The sequence below is a fragment of the Myotis myotis genome, unplaced genomic scaffold (genome assembly GCF_014108235.1).
Source record: "Myotis myotis isolate mMyoMyo1 unplaced genomic scaffold, mMyoMyo1.p scaffold_m19_p_5, whole genome shotgun sequence".
Taxonomy (NCBI): Eukaryota; Metazoa; Chordata; class Mammalia; order Chiroptera; family Vespertilionidae; genus Myotis; species Myotis myotis.
The window spans coordinates 97,262,685-97,285,937 of record NW_023416357.1 but is presented as its reverse complement, the minus strand read 5'-3'; the positions used below and the strand labels follow the sequence as shown (position 1 = coordinate 97,285,937).

The 23,253-nt window shown below is 41.9% G+C and overlaps 1 protein-coding gene across 8 annotated transcripts in view; it reads left to right on the top strand.

Annotated features, from left to right (window-relative positions):
* RBFOX1 (RNA binding fox-1 homolog 1) overlaps positions 1–23,253 on the top strand; it is a 2,058,026-nt gene that overhangs the window by 1,929,363 nt on the left and 105,410 nt on the right. For all 8 annotated transcript variants that reach the window (XM_036309606.1, XM_036309603.1, XM_036309610.1 and 5 more), the window contains 3 exons: positions 5,637–5,729; positions 7,486–7,546; positions 18,685–18,738. In XM_036309606.1, coding sequence (XP_036165499.1) covers positions 5,637–5,729; positions 7,486–7,546; positions 18,685–18,738 — 208 coding nt within the window. The remainder of the gene's footprint in view (positions 1–5,636; positions 5,730–7,485; positions 7,547–18,684; positions 18,739–23,253) is intronic.

Genomic DNA, 23,253 nt, shown 5'->3' with positions numbered 1-23,253 from the left:
CATTTCAGACCTTTTGCCCTCATTCTTGTAATGTGTCGGCAGTTTGACCTCTAGGCTCGGGGACAGAGAAGTTAGCTCTCTTTCTGCTTCTCGTATGGAAGTCATCACAGGGACTACGTCTACCCCTGCAAAGCCGAGTGCATCAATAGAAAAATGAGCCCAGTGTCATCCTTTTCACTCAAGATTGAGGTATTCTGGGCAAAGCAATAGGAGAGGACCTGAAATGTTGGCCAAATTCCTTCTCATCTAAGCCTGTAGCTCCACTATTTTTGAAGTATTTAATTTATACTTTGTTTGGTAACTTTTGCCAGTGGGAGAAAGCTATTTAATTCCTTTCCAGAGCTGTTTTGGGACATTAGAAGAATATCATTTGCTATTTTGAAAGTACAATGGCAGTGCTATTTTTAAGACTCTTCGTCATCCCCATGATTAGCCTGTCTCTGGGGCTTTCCGAATAAGACCACTTAAGTGGGCCTCATCCAGACACTGACTTTGTGGAACTGCTTTTTTTTTTTTTTTTTTTAATTTGGAAACATCAAAAATAGCCCCTCTCTGTCTGCAGGTCTGCTCCCTCTCAAAGACCCGGTCTGGTCTGGCAGGGGTCAGGGCTGACTGTTTTAGGTATGGCTGAGAGTCATGGAGAAAGTCCATTTGGGATCTGCTAAAATGGGGACCGTGGCTCACGCAGGGATATTTTTCCTACTTGACATTATCCTTTACGGGGAAAGGGCCTATTTAGAAGAACATTTCCATTTTAATGGCTGAAAAACCTGAACGGCTATTATGACCTCATTTTCATCATTGGGTGCTGGAGGGGCAGCCAGCAAGTGGGTGGACCCTAAGAGCTGGGAGCTCACCTCCTGGCGGCTGCTCCCCAAGGCAGGTCACTCAATGCTCACTGAGTATGGTTAGGTGTTCTATGGGTGTTCGATAGGTGTTCGATGTGTGTGTATGTGTGTGTGTGTGTGTGTGTGTGTGTGTGTGTGTGTGTGTGTAGCTACCTAGACGAGTGGTATCTATGTTATCCAGGAATGTGTAACATGAATAATGCATTTATCTAGGAATAGAAAGTGTACAAGATAACCACATTAAAAAAACAACAACAACAACAACCTATGCCCGACTTTGTAAATGAGAACTAGATAGCATTTAGGAGTGAGAGGTACTATAATTTGTTTTACTCTTAGGGGATTTAAAAACATATTATTCGGCTCTGAAATGTTTTATTTGAGGATACAGACAAATATAGCTACTTTTTAATATGCCTGGGAAATATACAGGCTGGCCTTTGGCTCCATAGACATCTGTAAGTATGGGTTACATCCCAGGTACCGGATGGGCCAATCAACCATGGGCTAGACGGGCGTGCTTCCCGTCATCCTCACAGACGCCTGAGCAGCAGGAAGGACAGGCCTTGGAGACAGACCTCTGCAGCGGAGGATGCTGTGCTCTGTGCTGAGGGAGAGGCTGCTGAGAGCCCACCGGGTAGGCCAGTGTTGTTAGAAGGTGGGAGGCTTCTGGGAGGAAGGGGCATGTAAGCTGAAGGAGAAAGATGGGTAAGAGTTCCCCAGGGAAGGGAAGGAGGGAAGATGTCCGAGGAGAAAGAGCTGCATGGACAAAGGTCAAAGAAGAAACAAGCTCTTAACTCCACAGGAAGATGAACCTTCAGAGACTTATCAGCAGCTCCCTCGTACAGAGAGCAGTTTTCTGCACCAGAAACTAGAGGGGTTGGATTTTCCTGTCAGGTGGAAAGTCAGGGTACTCGTCCATCCTTCAGAGCTTTTGCGTGAGCTATAAAATGTATTTGCATTCATGCAAAAAAGGAAGTTATCACCTAAATGTATGCTACAAGACCAAGTAGAAAAATAACTGGGGTTTGAGGAAATCAGAATTCACGATTCACCAAAAGCTTTAAAAATAACCAAGCCACGCTAGTCTGGTGGTCTCTCTTAGATTCACATTATCTGGCCTGTGGATCATGCCTTCCCATCTTGGGGAACATGTCACTGACCCTCCTCTCCAGAAGCACAGTGCCTTTTTCATGTACTCTTCACCTTTTTTTTTTAAATATACTATATATATATATAATTGATTTCAGAGAGGAAGGGAGAGAAGAGAGAGATAGATACATCAATGATGAGAGAGAATCATTGATTGGCTGTCTCCTGCATGCCCCCTATGGGGACTGAGCCTGCCACCCAGGCATGTGCCCGTGACCCAGGACCCTTCAGTCTGCAGGTCGATGCTCTATTTACTGAGCCAAACCAGCTAGGGCTGCACTCTTCGTCTTTAAGGGACTATCCATCAGCATTATACTCAGTTCCTCTGCTCCCCAAGCCAGGTCTACACTGTTCTTCTTTTGTTCCCCTTGCTAAGACTGAGATAAAAGTATTCAAAATATTTTTAAGAAAGGCAAGTTGCTGGTTGCTTGCGATAGAATTCTGACCACAAGGCAGGTCAAAAGAAACCACCTCAGCACCAGCTCGCAGCATTGCCTGGTACCTCTGCATGATGGAGAGGGTCCCTGAAAGTGGCCAGGTGAGGTTCTCTCTGGTTACGGTGAACTTCCCCAGAGGAGAATTCTGGCAGACATCTGACGCAGGAGGTCTGATCACTCCTTTGGGTGGGGTTTATGAAGGTCCAATGGAACAGGAAGGAAAGTCCCTTGGGTATTTGAGGGACTGTTTCTGGAGCAAGCTATTCATGAACCCACATGAACCCAACTTCACACAATTTTGAACTCATCAGCTTGAATAGAGAAGTATTGAGAAGCTCAGAGAGAGAGAAGTTTAACAGAAATTGAGTACTGCTACTACTAATAAAGTACTATCCTTACTTCCGTGGTATGGAGTCTTCCTCCCAACTTTCCTTGGGATTCAAAATATATTTGCATCTTCATCTTATTCCTCCTTGGCATACACAATGCAGATTTCAGGCCAGGATGGTTTGCCTTGGGTTCAGACTAGATTCATGACACTCAGTTCCTTGGCGTGATGTTAGACAGGTAGGTTGAATGTTCAGATTCACCTACATTCTTCCCAGCACTATGGTGATAATGACTGCTAGTGCCCATAGACACCAAGGATGCCACCAAGCCCTCCATCTCTGACTGGAACTATGGAATTTTCTTCCTTGCCTAGTGAGAAAATTGCCTCCAGTACAGCCAGAATCCTGGTTTCCCTTAATACTTATTACTGTAAATGTATGGCATGGCTATGGATGCTAGGGAATTTGGATTATTGGTGAGGATGAGAACATTGCAATATGGTTTTGGCTGATCTAAGATCCAAATAATCGTGTCAGATAGGTATTCACCTCAGAAACTCAACCCACTCCCTAGGTTTGCACTACAGACATCGGTGGTACAATATTCTACTTCATACAAAGAATCGAAGCTTCTTTTGATGGTGCTTGGTGCTGAGAGGCCATGGGAACCCAAAGGCTGGACCACACAGCAGCTTTTTTGACAGATTGCTGGGCTCCTCTTGGGGATTCTGATCCTTGTGGATACATGGCAGGGATCGGCATCTAAGTGTTTAACATGCTCCCAGTTCCTTCTGATGTGAAACTAAGTTTGGAACCCAGAGCCGTCAAAGAGAGCAAACCTTCCAAATTATGTTGTTTGTTCATCAAAGAGCTATTATTATTTAGTTAGCACGTGTATTTGAGTACCAAACATAGGCATACCACCTAAATAGAGTCCTTCTCTTATGGAGCATATAATCTTATATTAATCAAGTATTTCAGACCTATTTTTTTTTTTGTTATGTTGTTTTGTTTTTGTTAATCCTCACCGGAGGATAGTTTCTCCATTGATTTCCAGGGAGAGTGATAGGGAGGGGGAGAAATAGAGAGAAATATCAATGAGAGACAGACACATCAATTGGCTGCCTCCTGCACATACCCTACCTGGGGCCGGGGATCGAGCTTGCAACTGAGATACGTGCCCTTGACCAGAATCAAACCCATGACCCTTCAGTCTGAGGGCTGATGCACTAACCACTGAGCAACCGGGCTAGGACAAACATTTCAGACCGATCTTAATTACAGATCCTCACCATGGGAAATGTTATGAAAGGTAATTCCGCCCGCCTCCCAAATTAAAGAAATTGACGTTTTCACTATGCAGTCCTGCCAAAGAGGCATGTCCCCTAGCTGGAATCCATTCACAGCTGGTGTCCTCTACAGAGGAGTCCACGTTGACACTGGAAAGTTCTCCGTTAGGCAGACCATGGGCCACCCTTCTCAAATGCCCTGAGCTTCGGAGAACGCTCTAGTGACCTTGTGAGTGATTGGAAGTTAACACTAGTAGGTTATGACTACCTATTACTTTTATTCATAAAATAGATTATCTTCCTGCCCCAACTAAGCTTAAAGCCAGCATTTACCTTTACGCAGAGTTGAAATATCCCCACACATGGCATTATTTCACCTAGTTTACACTGTGAAAAACAGAACGAGCTGGGCAAATTGACACTGGCAGTGTTTCAAAAGGTTGGTGTATATATTTGAACAAGACGTATGCTTATTTTTAGGGGTTTTAAAAATAATGTGTCATATTTTCTGTACTCTTCTTAGGAACAGTGTCAGTGAAGAAAAAAAAAAAAAGATGGCTTTTGACAATGTAACGTTTAGTGGGGTTGTTTTTTGAGGCTGAAAAATTAACACAACATTTGCCAGTGGTGAAGTGAAGGGTGTATGTCATCTACCAGTAGAAGAGGAAGTGCCCAGTGTTACCTTAGATAACATCCTATTAACAAAGAGCCTTTATTGTCTACCTGTTGATATGACAAATGAAAATCAGCATAATGTGTTAGAACTTTATCATATGTTGACTCATTTCCCCTTTTGGTTAATAAAGTAGTCTGGGAAGTTGACAAATTTCTAAGCATGTATGTCATTTTTGGTGTTGGGAGGGGGAAGTATTAATACAAAAGACTTACTTGAACTGTTTGCATTATTGATCAATTGATGTTTATTTCTATTCATTTCATGTGATTATTTTGTTTATTAGATCCAAGAGTTTAAGATTTATTATAAAAAAAAGGTCTTTCCTTTTTTTTTTTAGGCTTCTAATTTTTATTTTTGAGAAGTAAAGGCTGTAGAATTGATCAATTTGAATAACCCTAAAACTGCATGAGGAAGAGATGTTCTTAAAACCACACAGCATGACTGTAGGCAATGTTAGAAGATTTTGGCATTCATTGTTGAATTCCGTGCACACGTTTTATTTTACTTTATTCTTAATTTGCATGTCAAGAAAGTGGTTCCCTTTTTACTTTCCTTGTTATTTCATTTTATTCTCTGTGAAGACACCGTACATTTATTTTGATCTCATTTTCTTTTCGTTAGACTTATTTTCTTCTGTAGTGACATTTAGAAAGGTATTTTGGGTATCATTCTTTGAATTCTTCAGGGGTTACAGCTAACTGGTGACAGAAAAAAAAAATATATCTTGTTCACATTTGTTGCTTACTGATTGCACATCTTAGTACTCTTATAATTTCTCTAATTTGCATGTTACAGAACGGAAGCCAGGACAAGACATAGAAATTAAAGCGAGAGAACGTTACACAGTGGTCGTTGACTGAAATAATAATCTGCATGTTGTTTTCCCTTCTCCCTCCTGCATGCAGGGATTTGGTTTCGTAACTTTCGAAAATAGTGCCGATGCGGACAGGGCGAGGGAGAAATTACACGGCACCGTGGTAGAGGGCCGTAAAATCGAGGTGCATGTTCAAAATATTTTCCTTTACATCTTTTTGATAAATGTCTGCTTTCACGCTCATTTGTTGTTTCAGATGCATCATTGTGTCTTGTATGTGACCCTATTCCCTTCTCATTGTTTATATATATATATTTATATATTTATATATAAAAAGGAAAACTGGCCTTACTTTTTTTTTCATTTTATTTTATTATGTTACTCTTATTACTGCTGAAAGGTGGATGGCAAACGTGAGACCAAAACAAGGTTAATCTGAAAGTTTTTTTATTTGATTTGATTTGATTATTTTATTTTCCATGTGTTAGAGCCAATGGGTGCAGTAGGTTCCAGACAGTGGAGAGAGTGTTGCAAAAACAGAACAAAATACAGAGCAGATTCTTTTTCTTTTTCTTTTTCTTTTCTTTTTCTTTCCACTGCAGGGTTGACGAGGGATCCACAGTGGTGTGCAAATTAAGCCAAATTGTGAAAGAAATAGCAATTGAAAGAACAATTGTTTTATATTTGTAAAAAATGAGAGGTTTTGTCTTTAGACCTTTCATTTTTTTTAAGAAGTCAAAGAAGCTCGAACCTTTGTATTCTTCTGATAATAAAGCGAATAAGCAAACAGGATTTCCTGTTCAATATCTGGTTCCTCTTCATGGACAAAATTGATACTAAAATTCTGGTACTCAGAAATCTCCTCCTCCTACCACTGGATCTCCCTCAACGTGGCCACAGGGTCATATTTGTTAAAACTTAAAAAAAAAAAAAAGAGAAAAAAAATACCAGTTACAAATGCTTTAGTCTTTGGAGTAAGATGTTGCATATTTTGCCTTTTATTTTCCCCCCCTCGACGATAACGCTTAGGCCCCTCACCAAACTCTCAGTAACCATGGTAACTGTATACAAACCCATGCTGGCGATGGTGGTGAATGGTAAGTGGTGAAGTCCATCTGCCGTTACACGTATTTAGTGCTGATATCTCTATATACATATATATATACCACGTGACTTTTTTTGACTTGTCATATTAAGTTTTCTTGATGCTCTATTTTTTTGGATATTGGTACGCCTGTAATTGAGTGTACGTTCTAAGCTAGCCTGGAAGGCACTGACTGGATTGAGACATGACCGGTGCACATCTTACTCAGATCCTTAACTCCATATTGTGTTAAACAATGCACCCTCTCTTTTATCCTTTTGTTAGCTGTGACTTTAAAGCTTGAATGATTTCGTTAATTCTTGCGATGTCAAAGGCTCTTGTTCCGAGTGTTGAATGCTAGATGTTGCTTTCCCCGATGGTTCTTCCCTCCCAACGTGTTGCACACGGCGAAAACTTGTTTGTCCTTTTTTGACATTTATGTTCCCTTGTACCTTGTCTCTCCCTTCTTCTACTCCACTGCATGTTCCTTCATATGAACTTTATTTTCTGTTTAAAAGCTATTGTTTCTGTGTTACCATGGAGTACACGCATGCTTTTAAATCTTCAATTACGCAGTTCCTTTTAATTTGCTTTTACTGTCTCCTTATTAAACTTAAATGATATGACATTGCTTTATTGAAATGATTTGTAAGTTAAAACGGTTATGAAGTAAATGTAATTATAAAAATGTATGATTTTTTGTTATGCACCTACTGCCTTTTATAAATTAAAATGCATTTTAGTTTGTTTTGTTTTATTTTTTTTAAGTAAGTAATCACAGTCATAATGCATGCAACTAATGGAACTGTGGGTTGGCCCCGGAATATGTGCTCACTTGAGTTTTCTGTGTGCATAGGTAAATAATGCCACAGCACGTGTAATGACAAACAAAAAGACTGTCAACCCTTATACAAATGGTGAGTACACACTGGCCTTTTACCAGAAATCGCCTGTACCTCTGAACCTGCCAATAATTTCACTAGAGAGTCTGTTTCAACAAGCCCTGTTTGCCTTCGCATGCGAGGGTGTCCTTACTGCTGACCTGCTACAGGGAACCACCTGAGCCAATTAGATCATTTCCCCAACGGGGCGAGGTTAGTTTCGGGTTAACCTGCGTGCTCTTCTTCCAGCCTCTCTAGGATAGCTCCCATTTGGGGGTGAGATACATTTGGGAATTGGTTGGGTCATTTATTTGTTGTTATAATAGTAAGTTGGGGGGGGGGTGGAGGCTTTTTGTTTGTTTGTTTGTTAACCATTACTCATTGCTCACTAGTCATTCTTGGATCTGTGGCTGCAGAATTTGGTTCCTTCTTTGAGTCTCCTCTGGAGTTATTAGGCTTTTGAAGGGGCTTGGAGGTTCCCTCATGACGAGTTCTGGAGTGAGAGAAAAATGTGTGAGTGCTTGTTTCTTACTCTCTGGGCTGCCCAGCATCATTTTGGGTCAGGCGAGGATGTTTCATTGGCCCCTCGGGACAGTGCATTCTGGCCCTCCTTAACGGCCAAGTGTCACAACACTCCCCACACTTAGAGCTCACGTATACATGGAAAGTCACTAGAAACGTTCCAATATTTTGATTCTTTAATCCTCTACAGGGTACATCTCTCTTAAGATATATAGGGAGAAAAACTGCTGATATGCTGATCACATACTTAACTGTACCAAATATTAAAAAGAAAGTAATACAGTATTAAAGTGTATATGCTTAGGGGAATATTATACCCATTAAAATGAGCAGAGTTAAAACTGAGAGAGCCCCATAATGAATGAACATTTTTTCAAATAAAAAATTATATGTATAGCATGATTTGAACTAAATTATGATGGGAATTACACCAAAATGGTAATGGCTGAATTGAATTGTGAGACTGGAAGATATTTTTTCTTTGTTTTATAGGTTTTTAAGAATAATTTTATTACTGTCATAAAGGGAAAGTATTGAATTTTCCATTTTTAACGTTTTAATTACACATAAAACATGGAAATGTAGAGTCCTTTGGAAAAAAAGAAAGAAAGAATGAAACATTAACGAAAAGGCTAAAATATACTTTGAGTAACAGCACTGCAACGGGGTTTCTTTTCTTCCTCTTCAGAGGAGGCCTCCATTGCAGACCTATGTCTGTACTTTTATTTTGCATTTTTGCATGTATCTGGAGTAAGTATCTATTTACCACATTCACAGTATTGTGTACATGCTTTTTATGTAAATGGTATCATGGTGTACATATCATTTTTAATTGGCGTTCATACATCCATTTGGAGTTCTTTCAGTGTTAAAACATACAGACCAGATCCATCCTTATGAGTAGTTACATAATATGCCATACATGGAGCTATGGGTTTATTCCAACTTTCCATACTGATTGGATTATTTTTTTTCTGTTATGATCATCAGCATTTGGTAGTTTTGGTCTTCTTCTTCTTCCTTGTTCCAACAGCTGCCAACTTGGCTCAATAATTTTGTTCATATTTTTAAAAGGGGCATCATTAAATAGATATATACTCTCAATATAATAGGAGAATTATTTATTCTGCTGACCCATTTTCTCAGCTCCAGCAGCCAAGACCTATCCTTAAATGGAATAGAAATTTCACAACAGACTTAGGATGCCCAGTGCTGCCATGAAGCCACCTCCGATTTATGGGTCCTGAAACCTTTCCACTTGGGTAAAAATGAGAGCTCTGCCACTTGCCAGAGTTAATACATGACAACATCACCCTGACTGTTGGGAACTTTAAAAAATTATGAAGTAGGTGAGCATGTGTGTGTGCATGCACGTTCTCATGCATATGCATAGGTGCTCATGTGTACTGTTTATGAGAGGAAATGAAGTCAGGAAGCTAAATATTATTCCTTAAGCCATATGTATGCATATTTATTTTAAAGAAAGAGTTATTGATCAATGTCATACCCAGGGGCTGAAAACTGGACCTGTGGGATTTTGCACACAATTCAAAGCACGTTCATTAACAGCCAACATTTCTGGAATATTAACTGTGCGGCAGTAGGCGAAGCATATTAAATACCCTGGGCCCATAGGAAATCCTATAGAGAGGAAATAGTTATCCCAATTTTAAAGATGCAGAAACTGAGGCTAGACAAGAGGAAGTAATTAGTGAAGTCATTTGCTCTTGTGAAGTAACAAGATCTCTGGCCATGCCTGTGTGTATGTGAATGCGTCACTTTCCCCATCATCTAACCAAAGAGCACTCAAATACAACCGGCGACAATAACACAAGGCTATTCGGTGTGGACCCCAACTTCCTGCCAGATGTTGGCATAAGTAGCCCACATCCCATTCCTGGTAGCTATGCATTGTTAATTTCCAAGAATGAATCACGTGGCCCTCTCCTCCATATAACTAAAAGGGGCTACTCAGAAGCTTATCCTGACACGTGGACTGAGTGTGGTACCTAAAGGGTCCATGGACAGTCACAGAAGAACCTACTTAGAAAATCCAATGCAAATTCTAATTACATAAAGACAGTTGGAGCCCTTGAAGACCTTTGATATTCAAAGAAAGCGGTTCTCAACGTTTTTCCAATTGCTAGTTCATGAGTATCATCACTACAAAGACATTTCTGATAAATTGCAATACAACTTAACTGAAAATATACAGAGACCCTCTTCGATCCTTAACAAGAGTGGTAGGAGGGGATATTATCAACACACACACACACACAGACACACACACACACACACACACAAGAAAGTGGTAACTATGTGAATGATGGATATGCTAATTAGCTTGAGTGTGACAAATATTTTACAAAGTATGAGAATATTAAATCAACAAGTTGTACACCTTAATTGTGTACTAATTTTAGTTGTCAATTATATCTCAATAAAGCTGGGGAAAAAGAGAAAAGTCAGGACCAATGAAGTTACAGTGAAAGGAGAAAATTAAGTGATCTGTGAGATTCATTATTTATCTTATTCATTCCCACAAAGCATCAAACTTACATTCAGCAAAATTATACATTACTGGAGTCATCACATTTTTAAGGTCATCTTCAAATGGTGAAATATAACTATTAATACCAACATCACAGCCATACATTCCTTCAATCATGTAGCCAACAAAAGTTTGAGTAGCTACCAAGTTTCCAATGATTAATAAGATTGGACCCCAAGTGCAATGAGACAGATGTCTAGGAGACTGTGCTATGGAAGACCAAAGTTAATACTCTCATGGAGGACGTAGATCCCCAGAACAGTTAACTTAGGTATAAGAGGAGACTATAGAATGACATATAAGGATTTGGAAACTCTACCCACCAGAAAACTCCACAAACAGAAAATTGGGCTACTTCCATATTGCTGATTTTGCCGGAGGATTCCAATACTTGGAGAGGAGTTGGGGTTTACTCTGCTCATTGGAAGTTAAATGCTTGCTCTGCAACACAAGTTGAGAACTAGATTCTCAGGGATTTCCTAGATATTGGAGAAGCGTGAGGGGTTGGCTGGAGGTCTTTTATTTCTTAGAGATCTGAGGAAGGATAAAAACTGGACAAAGACACTCTATAGAGAGGTGGGTTTTGGTATCAGCTTTGCTTTTCTCTAGCTACTGACCGACAGGCAGGTTGCTTAACTCTCCACACACCAGTATTCTCAAGTGGGAATTGCAGACATAATAGGATCCACTACATAGGATATCTATGACTATTATGGGAGCTAAAGTACTCAACACAGTACCAGGGAACAGAGTGCCCTAAAAATTCAATGACATAATAATCTCAACAATATGTAGCCATCTCATGCGTTTTTTGCTATAGGTAGTAAGTTGCATTTTCTGACAAACATACTAGTTTAAGGATCAAATATTCAGATGCCAGTAGAGGCTAGGCAGGTAAAATAAGTGAGCAAACAGAGAAGGTCTGAGAAATGCAAAGTCTTTTTAGATTATCTTACACCTACACACTGGGAAAAGCAAGGCATTTCTTTACTAGAAGGAAAAACAGCACATGGTAACAATGAAAGACTGTCAACGTTTATCCTCCAAGCCAGGCACACACGAGGGAGTAGTGGTGACTCGGACTAACTGTGAGTTTAATGGGGTCTCTGTTCACTTCCAGCCATCTAAAGTTGCCCTTTCTAATAATGTTTTGAGAGAACCAGAAATCCTGTATTGTAGATGAAATCTAAATGTTGAGAATAAATATATGTGGCAGAAAAAGAAAAAAAATGAACGAAAGAAATAAGGGAAGAAAGGAAGGAAGGGAGGGAGGGAGGGAGGAAGGAAGGGAGGGAGGGAGGAAGGAAGGAAGGAAGGAAAAGAAAGAGAGAGATACTAAGTGAACCAAACACAATGTACCACTAACTTTTTTTCATTTGGGGCACTGCCCCATGCCCCATGTCAATGACCAGGCCCTGGTATCCTCAGTACATGTTTTTAGAAAATATTGATGTGCAGTTTGGGAAACTCCTGTGGTGCATTTAAGGATACTTTCTTAAATGTATTTCTTTGATATCTAATTCAGTGTTAAGAAACATTCAAACCTGTAAAGAATTTTTGTGAGTTAATTTGAACCAAACTGTTGACAATTGCCAGGAAACAGAATTTCAAAAGATTGAGAGAATGCTCTGGAGAACAGTGGTTTTTCACATATTTTATAAATTACCCTCAAAGGAGGAGAAGGTAAGACTGGGTTACATGAAATCCATTGGTGATAGATTAGGGAGGTGGGAGAAAGCAAAGTGGGGAAATCTCTGGGATTAGATAAGAAGTAAAATGAAAGACACATCTTCTTTCACATAGGTGGGCAGAGAATAGTTAACAGTCAACAATTAACATGACAACAATAACAGTGAGGGAATTTGTGGTCTCTGTCTTCTGGTTATGCCCTGAGGGATCCCGAAAAAGGGAAGTTACAAGTTACCCTGATATTCCAAAAATAGGTTATCTAGTTGCAAAAACACCCTAGGCTCAGTTAAGATCAAAGTTGTTTTTGTCAGGGAAGATACCAGCCTAGGACATGACTACCCCAAATAGACAGCTTTTTAATTAAAAAGCTTTAATTTCAGACCATCCTTTGTGGTTACTTTAGGTCTCTGAGTTTGCAAGGCAGCCACACAGGCCTTCCCCGAGGTAGTCAAATTAGCAAGTGGCCCCTTTTCATCCATAACCGTAAAGCCCTAGAGAAGGCCTGTTCAGTTTTTGTTTTTTGGTGTGTTTTTTTGTTTGTGGGATTTTTTTTTGTGTGTGTGTGGGGCGGGGGGGGGGGGGGGGGTGTTAAAGGCATTCAGACTTGCCTTTTAACACCTAATAGAGCATTGATTCTCAACCTGTGGGCCGCGACCCCTTTGGGGGTAAAACGACCCTTTCACAGGGTCGCCTAAGACCATCGGAAAACACATATATAATTACATATTGTTTTTGTGATTAATCACTGTGCTTTAATTATGTTCAATTTGTAACAATGAAAATACATCCTGCATATCAGATATTTACATTACGATGCATAACAGTAGCAAAGTTACAGTTATGAAGTAGCAAGGAAAATAATTTTATGGTTGGGGCTCACCACAACATGAGAAACTGTATTAAAGGGTCGCGGCATTAGGAAGGTTGAGAACCACTGTAATAGAGCCTTAGTTAACAGCAGGCATGTTGGCCAGCGTTTTTATGGGAAACTGGCAGCTGACCTTTGAGAAGCTGAACTTGAGGATGGGAGCACTGATTTAGAGGTGGCCCCTCCAGGCCCAGCCACAGAGGGGTCTCTCTAAACAGCTCCTGCATGTGGTATGGAGAGAGACCCCCACGAGTCCGGTCTCTGCTCCACTGCCTTGTTTTATGGGGGGCCCTGGGAGGCCGGGAGTGGTGGATTTAATCAGCTGTTCTCTTTTTGTGGTAAGCCTCATTGTTCCGTTTAATGTCCTTGATCAAAATCTGTGAATATGTAAGGCCTGGGGATGTACACAAACTGCCTGAGAAATTAAAACTGGGATCATTTTGTCCGTCTTCCTGACAGTGCAAGCTCCTGTCTCCAGCAGGGTTATCCCAAGGGTCTCTTCCAGGTACTAGATGGAGTCACTGGGACTAGGAGGCCATTTGCATGCAATTTGCATACATTTACATAAACCTGTCTGAGCTCTGTAAGTCTGAACAGAGGTGATTTTCAAGGGCTGGATTCTTATTACCTTTCCCTTGAAGACTGTCACCCGTAACGGGGTCCTTCTTTATTAAATGTATATCAGGAAACAGGTCGTTGGAGGTTGAAAGAAGATAGAATCCTAACCAAAAGGGAATGAGTCTATTAGAAAAAGCTTTATATTCTTTTAGTTCCTTTAGAGCAAAACTAAGTATGTATGGAGCACCGACTATTCACCAGATGCATTTTCAGATGCTGGGAATTCATATTGGATGTCAGACCTGCTCACTTTACCAGTAATTCTAATAAAAGAGATGGTTATAAAAACAATTAACAAGCAGAGAAAGAAAAAAAGATAACTCCAGGTAGTGTTAACAGCCATACAGGAAATAAAACTGGGCATTGAATCAGGGAGTAACTCAAAGACAGTGAAGGGAGTGGCATTAAATAGCTTTCCCTGGGAAGACACTGGAGACCTAAATCAGGTCAAAGTTGTCAAGAGTGAAGGGGTCAGTCTAGATAGATAGAGGAGAAAGAGAGAGATTAGATAGATAGCAGACAGATAGATGATAGATTAGGTAGATAGATAGATAGATAGATAGATAGATAGATAGATAGATAGATAGGCAGAGGGAGAGGTTACTTGGTCCAAGGAAATGAGGACGAGAAAATCAGATGAGAGAAATATGATTTTTTAGGCCATCTTACTTACCTCTGAAAAATCTCTTTCTTTGAGGAAATGAAAGACCTTTGGTATAACTTCTCTTTGACAGTTACATCAAAGTGAATTCATGGGTCCACGCCCAGTGAATGGTGTGTGCAAATGAAGAATTCAAGACAGCTAATAAGGATGCCTACAAGAAAAACCTTACTTGAGTAGTATTAAATTAAAAGACCCTGTCTCCACTGCCAGTAAAAGGTGGGGCAGAGGGAAGAAGGGCAATAAGTAAATAATTCATTTAATATAGCTCCATATAGATTTCTTTCACAAACTCGAGATTTCTATGGACTAGAAAGAGAATGTTAAATATGGTTAGATTATGCTGTAGCTTTATTTGCAATCAGTTTTCTCTCTTTAAAAAAATTTTTTTTTAAATAACTTGCCGTGAACATCCGTTCCCAGGCTCTCATGAGTTGGGTATTTTCTTCTTTGAGAAGCAGTGAGATTTTAGCTGGCCAAATTGAAGTCATTCTCTGCATTCATAGAACACATATTCTGAAATGTTTGGGGCAGTATTTATTTTTATATCACTGTAGAAACTCCTAAAAGACAAGATGTGGTTCATATGAGAGAGGAAGTTGTCAGTATGAAGTTTAAAAAACCGTTGGGACAATAGTTATCAGAATTTTATGTCCCTTTCTGTAGGTCTGAAATATGGCTAAGGATTTCCCATTAAGAAGTCTCCCAATAATTCAAAGACAACCTTTTGAAAAACTCTATCCTAAGAACATCGTGGGGACTGTAAACCGGCTATCTTATTAAAGTTGGAACTGAAAGTTCATAGAAACCAAACATTTTCTCAGAATATTCTAGAAAGTCCTTAAGTCCACTGGGGGCATATCTGTTGAGATGTTGGAGCCTCTTAGTGGGTCAGTAGATTTTGGTCACCTCTCAGTTGTTCTTACAGGCACATCACTTAGGTCAGACATTGGGGTATCACACCTCTCCCTTCTGGAAAGAGCTGAGAGTTCTTCTCAGCAGAAAGCTGAGCACCTTCCCACAATCCCAACTTTCACCACTGCCTTTGCTCAGGGACATTCACTCGAGGCCTCCTGTGTTTGACCTTCAGCCCAAGGACACAGGTTTTCCACAAAAGGCAGCACACCTGTCCTTCACTACCTTTCAGGAGTTCCATATAATGGATGTTTTCATAAAGGCATGCTAACAGGGGCAGGAAACGATCACCAAACCCTAAAACATGCTCATTCTTCTGAGATTGTTCCCTGAATAGTGTCCAGTGGGTCTCTCATATGGGTAGCTTCATGATTGGCAAATATTCTTCTATGCTGTTTTTTTGAGTAAAACTTTTTGAAGGGCCATGATTCATTTGACAGAAAATGCTCCTTCCAAAACTTTTGGAAAATTACAGCATTCTGATCATCTTATATACAGGTTATTTGAAAGTCACCTTAGATATCATGCATGTATTGATTAGGAATTGTTATGGCTCTTGAAGGCAACTGAAATAGATTCCATATTTAATCTCTACCAGATAAATGACATTTTCTTTAGGATTTAAAAAGCACTTTGGAAGTGTATAGTCTCCGGATCATAATTAGGAATGACAATTATCAGAATACTAGAGGCCTCTCAGCCTGGCCTGCACCCTCTCACAATCCAGGACCCCTCGGAGGATGTAATAGTGCTAGAAGCAGCAGGCGATTGGGGAGGAGCCTGAGTCACTCCTCGGCTCATTTTGGCCCTGCTGCGCCTGCTGCCACTGCTTGGTATGCTCGCTGGTCAGTGCTCCTGCATTGAGTGTCTGCCCCCTAGTGGCCAATGCATATCATAGCGACCTGTGGACCTGTCATTCGGTTGGTCAGTTGCTTTGGCTTTTATATATATAGACTAGAGACCCAGTGCAGGAATTCGTGCATGGGTGGGGTCCCTAGGCCTGGCTGGTGATCAGGGCTGATAGGGGCCGGACCGATGGGAGCTGGGCTAATCAGAATTGGGGCCTGCTGGCCAGGGGGTGAAGGATGGGGGAAGGGACCGTGAGAGGTTGGCCGACCCTTATCGGGATGGGTCAGGGCCAGCTGGCTGTGGGGAGGGACCAGCTGGGTGGGGAGGAAATGCAGGAGGTTGGCTGGCCAGGGGGAGGGACCTGGGGAGGTTGGCTGTGGGAGCACACTGACCACCAGGGAGCAGCTCCTGCATTGAGCATCTGCACCCTGGTGGTCAGTGCACATCATAGCAACTGGTTGACCGGTCGTTCCTGTCTTTCTAGTCTTTGGTCGTAATGGTCACTTAGGCTTTTATAAATATACTAGAGGCCCGGTGCACAAAAATTTGTGCACTCGGGGGGAAGAGGGAGTCCCTCAGCCCGGCCTGTGCCCTCTCACAGTCTGGTACCCCTCGGGAGATAACGACCTGCTGGCTTCGGCCTGCTCCCAGGTGGCAGAGGGCAGGCCCAATCCCTAGGTGCAGCCCCTGGTCGGGCTCAGAGCAGGGCCGATTGGGGAGTTGGGGCACTGCCCCCATCATGCACAGAGCAGGGCGATAGGGAGGTTGTGATGCCACCCTCAGTCACACTCAGGGTAGGGTCGATTGGGGGGTTGAGGCACCGTCCCCTGTCACACTCAAGGCAGGGTCGATGGGGAGGTTGCGGCGCCACCCCCTGTCACACACAGAGCAGGGCCAATCAGGGGGTTGGGGCACTGCCCCCTGTCACGCACAGAGCAGGGCCCATCAGGGGGTTGGGGCGCCGCCACTCTCAAACTCAGGGCAGGGCCGATGGGGAGGTTATGGCTCTACCCCGTCACACACAGAGCAGGGCCGATCAGGGGGTTGGGGCGCCGCACCCTGTCACACACAGAGCCGCAGGGCAATCAGGGGGTTGGGGAGCTCCCCCCATCAGGCACAGAGTAGGGCTGATCAGGGGGTTGGGGCACCTTCCCCTGTCACAAACAGAGCAGAGTGGATAGGGAGGTTGTGGCCCCGCCCCCGTCACACACAGAGCAGCAGGGCGATCAGGGGGTTTGGGCACTGCCCCATGTCACGCTGATCCCGGTGCTGGGAGGCCTCTCGGCTCCGCTGATCCCGATGCCGGGAGGCCTCGCGGCTCCGCTGATCCCGTTGCTGGGAGGCATATTACCCTTTTACTATATAGGATAGAGGCCTGGTGCATGGGTGGGTGCTGGCTGGTTGGCCCTGAAGGGTGTCCTAGATCAGGGTGGGGGTCCCCACTGGGGTGCCTGGCCAGCCTGGGTGAGGGGATGATGGCTGTTTGCAGCTGGTCACACATCCTTCAGGGTGGGGGTCCCCACTGGGGTGCCTGGCCAGCCTGGGTGAGGGGATGATGGCTATTTGCAGGTGGTCACACACCCTTCATGGTGGGGGTCCACACTGGGGTGCCTGGCCAGTCTGGGTGAGGGGCTGAGGGCTGTTTTCAGGCTGGGGGTGACTGAAGCTCCCAACCGCTCCTTTTTTTCTTTTTTTTTATTCTGGGCCAGCTTTAGCTTTTAGGCTTGGCTCCAGCTCTTAGGCCTCCACTGCTAAAAGTAGGTTTCTGGCCTTTGCTCACAATGTTGCGATCCTGCTGGCTGAAGCCCGGCGGACTAAATCAGGTTTCTGGGGTTTTGTTTAGCTTCTATATTTGTTACATAGTTGCTTAGAGTTGTAGCTCAGAGGCCTGCAGTAGCAGGCAGGTAACGTTGGAGTCCTCCGTCACTGAAGCAAGCAAGCCTCATGTTAGTTTCAAGCTGCCTGGCTGCCGGCCGCCATCTTGGCTGGCAGTTAATTTGCGTATTGCCCTGATTAGCCAATGGGAAGGGTAGCGGTCATACGCCAATTACCATTTTTCTCTTTTATTAGATAGGATAGATATTGCTGCCAAGATCTCTATTCCTGTGAGCTTTCAAATTTTTGTGAACTTATCAAACAGAGAAATGCGAAGAATTATTTAGTGGTAACCCATAACAGACCAAAAGAAGGAAATTATTATATTGGCTCTAAAAAATATTGATATGGAAAAAAATTAATTACCACATCATTTTCAAAAGGTTCACCTGTGGCTGGTCAGTAGTTTCCATTCTATTAACTTGTATAGGCAGAAAATCAAAGGAGGGAATCAATCTATTTCCCTAGTACTGTGTAGTTTTCAAAGAATGTTTATATGCCCAAACTATTATTCTCTGAATTTTAAAATTATAAAAGACACCAACCCTTTAGATGTGCGGTTAATTTGCAACGATATTCATTGTTGAATCAAAGGTGATGTTAATGTTTTGTGTATTTGTTTCAAGGCTGGAAATTGAATCCAGTTGTGGGTGCCGTCTACAGTCCCGAATTCTATGCAGGTAAACAGTTTCTGTTTTGCACGATGTCTTCTTGTTCTGTTCTATCTGTGCTTTGCCTGCCAATAAAGAATGGGTTTTGGAAAAAAAAAATGGAGCCAAGTAAATCCTTAAGTTCTGGGTGATTTTATGTATTTATTATTATTATTATTACTTTTTTTGGCAAAATCAAAAGTGTTTAAAACCCTTTGAAAAAATCAAGGGGGATTATGTCAGTTCCCTGTGGAGCAAGCCTGGAGTCACTGCTCCTTATGACATTTCCCATTGGTTTTGCCTTAAAAAAAAGTGTGGATACTTTATGCAGATGCATATTGAGCAAATGTTCACGCCCATTTTTGGTCAGTGCCTGGATGTGTTCTTTTAGCCATACATTTCCGTTTGGGGTCGCGTTTCTTTTCCCCTGGCAAAGCAGAGAATTGAATTAGTTATTCCAATAGTGTGGCAATGAGTTGGAATTGCCAAGAGAAGGACTATTGAGAAAACTGGAAAGAACTAAGTTGTCTTTCTTTCTCCATTGATCAATTTTCTTTAGTAATTCCAGTGCTCTCTGCTTTGCCATCATGGGTGTATCTCTCTTCCCCCTTCCCTGCCTTCCCTGCAACTATCTCTCAACTTGGAAAGACACTGTAGTAGAAAACTTGACCATCAAATTCAGAGAGAGAGAGTAGCCCAGAACAACAGTGGCTGAGATTTTGCTTGCCTTGGCCTGTCACTTCTGCCTGTTGTGTCCTGGCTCATTAACAAGGCTGCATTTAACACCTGGGGACTGAGGAGATTTGCCCCATGGGTATTGAAAAGAGGTCTTTCTTTGATGTGACCCTTACTTTTTAATAAGGAGAAAGCAATGACCACTTGGTCTGCCCATTTACTTAGTGAGTTCTTGATGGTAAGTCATTCCCCCTGCTTTGTTTTTTCTGGGATGCCTCACTGCAGTCACCGTCATGATACTAAGCATCCACCTTAGTGAATAACAAGGGAGCATGGGAAACTTAGCTACTTTGGTTTAATAACCAATTTGATTTTTTTTAGAAGGTAAATCTGGGAAGGTCCAATATGTGTTCTGGATTTTAGATAGACAACGTCTGCAGTTGTTTGGATTTTGCCACAAGCCTGGGATAAGTCAAGGGACTCTATGACTGTGGAGTAGCAGTGTTGATGCTTATGAGGGAGGAGCGAGATAGCCATAAGGCTTCCCGTGACCATATGGTGGAACCCATATGCTAACAGGACACCTAGCAGAGTGAGCAACATGGACACTGCACTCAAAACAGCCTGAGTTCAAATTCTGGCCCCTCTTTTGGCAAGCTGTGTGACCCTAGGCAAGTTACTTAACCTCTCTGTGCCTCAGTGTCTTCATCTGTTAAATGGGAGATGATAATAGTAACAAACACACAGGTATTTACAAGAATTACGTGGATTAATATATGAAGAGTGTTTGGTGCAGAGCTGGAACCATGTAAACATTGGGTAAATAGGAACAAGTTACTATTCCACCTTGTTGCCATAAGTGAAAGTTAGCAGAGGGCTGACGATGCTGAACTGTGAGTATACCACTAAACTAAGAGAGTGTCTTCTTATCTCATGAGAGGACTAGTCCTTCCGTTCTCAGCATGTCCATTTGGCGGAAGTTAATTTTTGGGACCAGAAGTAAGGCAGTCTGTTCGGGGGAAATAGATATTGCTGGAGTACATCCTTGTCCAAAATGGCAAATAAATGAAATTGGCCCAAGGGCACAAGGAGACCTTAAGACAGCACTTCTGTGCACCCGAAGACGCTGCCCAGTGCCGTGGAGCAGCGGAAGTAAAGAGGGGGCAGATTCTGTGTGTGGTGGGTGCATGCGCACTCGCCTACCTGCATGCTTTGTCCCCAAGTTATGGGTCAAGAACAAGGAGCAAGATGTCATCTGCCGAAGAGGTAGGGTATGCGCATGCCTTGTAGTAGAGAGAAGAGAGTGCATTTTTCTGGTCCCATGCAAAGTAGTTGGTCATTTTTTTTCTGGCAACCAGGAAAACACCAAATATCTTTGTCAAACCCATATGCAAAGATGTGGTTTTTTAAGTGGACAATAAGACAGAATAAACGATGTAGACTACGGCATACATTCGAGAGCAAATTAATCTGTGTAACTTTTAGAACATTAGAACAGTGATTCAGATTAGTCCTGGGCCCACCCTTGGTAGTTAAATCACTGGGCTATATAGAGAAAGAATACGTTCTCATACGGGTAAATACGGGCCGAGTTTTTTCTATGCTCAGATACTGTTACACACCCTATACCTAAATTAATGTGTTAAAATTCTTGTGGCAATTTTCCAAATGAGGGGACTAAGGTTCAAGGAGTTAGCATCATGGGACTAAGATGTCACAGCTGGTAGGAAGCCGGCTAGAATTTGAAAGCAAGAGGCTATGTGCTTTACAACCAGGTATGCTGCTTCTTTCTTTTTTATGAATATTAGAAGTCATTCTTACTGACTGTGCCCTATGGTAGCAGAGATTCCTGATCTGTGTCCAAATTAAGAAGAGAAATAAGATAATGATTTTGGATTATTTCCACCACCATCTGCCACCATATTCAGACATGTCATCCAGTTGTGTCAGGGGAAGCTTGAAGGAGTCTGACCAACCACATAACGATTTCTATGACTTGTTCCAAACACCTTAAACCTTAAAAACAGGGGCCACAGATAAGTCAGTGACGCTTGGGAAATCTGAACATTTGTGGTTTGAGTGGACAGTATCGAGCCTCTGCTTAATCAGAAGCTTTTCCCTTTTTGCCTGTATATCTGTGTCTGTAGGTAGACAGAGCTTGTGGTAGTCAGAAATGTGGGGAAATACTGTTGCAAATTCAACACTCCAAAACTATCCCTTGGAAATATTTTTAAAAAACACTGAGACTCCTGCCAGCTTAAATCTAAAGTTTCAGGCACCTGTATCTATGGAATGCATACAGGGGTGGGCAAAAGTAGGTTTAGTTATAATATAAATAAACAAGACAATGTTTAATAAATGATAATACAGGAATAAATGTACTTTTTGCTCACTCCTGTATATATAAAAATATAGGTATGAAATATATTCATTTCCATAACCAGGTATAATTACTAAGGTCACCCATTTAAATACCCATGACTAAGAATTTCGGGGGGCATTTTAAATTTCCCCAAGTATAAAAATAGCCTGCATTTATCTTGCAATTTTGAATATGCCTCAAAGCTGCAATGAAGACCCTGTCATTGATTTGCTAGGGATGTTTAGTGGGCCAGCCCTGTGTCTGCCTGAGATAGAAAGCCAGACTTATTAGTCATTTCTCTGTATAAGATGCTGTGTTAATGACACATATCATAATATTCCATAGTATAATTATTGATTTTCTGAAGCTTATGCAGAATTAACAGCCCAGCCTCCAATTGTCTCTCCGAATGGGGCATGAAAAGTTCACATATTTTGTAAATTAAAATCGATATTTTCAATCTCTCCTAAAGGTAATTTTCCTAATTTAGTGGACTTTTCCCTAACATTTATTTTCTCTTTTAATTATAAAATGGCAGGGTATTGATTTCCCTGTATAACCTCCTGGCGCCCTGAGTGCGTTTTTATTGCTAACGCAGGGTGGGGGTGGGGAGAGCCGTTGAACCTCTTAATGAGGATCTTTAATTACTAGCTTTGTATTAATTTGCTTTGATAAATTATGACATGCGCCCTCCCTCGCCGACACAGTCCAAGGGAGGCATTCAGAAAGCTGTGCAGGAAGGTCTTTCATTTCGGCGGTTCTTCTGAGCTCTCAGTCCTGGACGAACTCTTAAACACTCACACGACTCGGCCCCCAGAGCAGGTAGACATAAATCAGCTTAATCCCACGACCCTGTATGAATCTTCTCCGAAGACAAAGTGGTATTTCCCTGTTATACTAAGCAGCATTGATTAGTTTTCCATATGTATCATCATCTTCAGACTTCTTGAGGCTTATTCTCAAGACAAAAGGTTGATAAGTCAATAAAATAAAATAAAAAGTCCAGATGGGTCTCCAAGACTTTAGCCTGTCTCTATGTCCATTCCGTTTTAGAGTTTAAGGACAACGGAAGACCCCACATAGAAGAACAGTATCTACAAATGTCTGTTCCCAGGAGCATGCCTCAACTTACTTAGTGTAATTAGAATAGTGTTTCTAAGAATCTCAAGGAGGAAGGCTCAGAGGGGATTCTTACAGTTTTCCCGTCTGGGTGAGAGATTCCCTTTGCTTGCTAATAAAAAAGGTTTTTAAAAAGTGGTGTCTTTGAGAGATAATCATGATATCGAGCCCACGAAACTGTTGATCGAAAGCACCTTTAATCTTCATAAATAAGTACAACAAAATCAAAATAAATAACAGAAGGTTATGCGAAGATGTCAACATGGTACTGACAAATGGCAAAGTCATCTGTTTCTCAATTGCCGCTAAGATCGCTGCAAAGCTTAACCGCACTGTATATCATATCTGCCAACTCATTTCTGTGATTAAATATTCCATCAGTGGGGCTC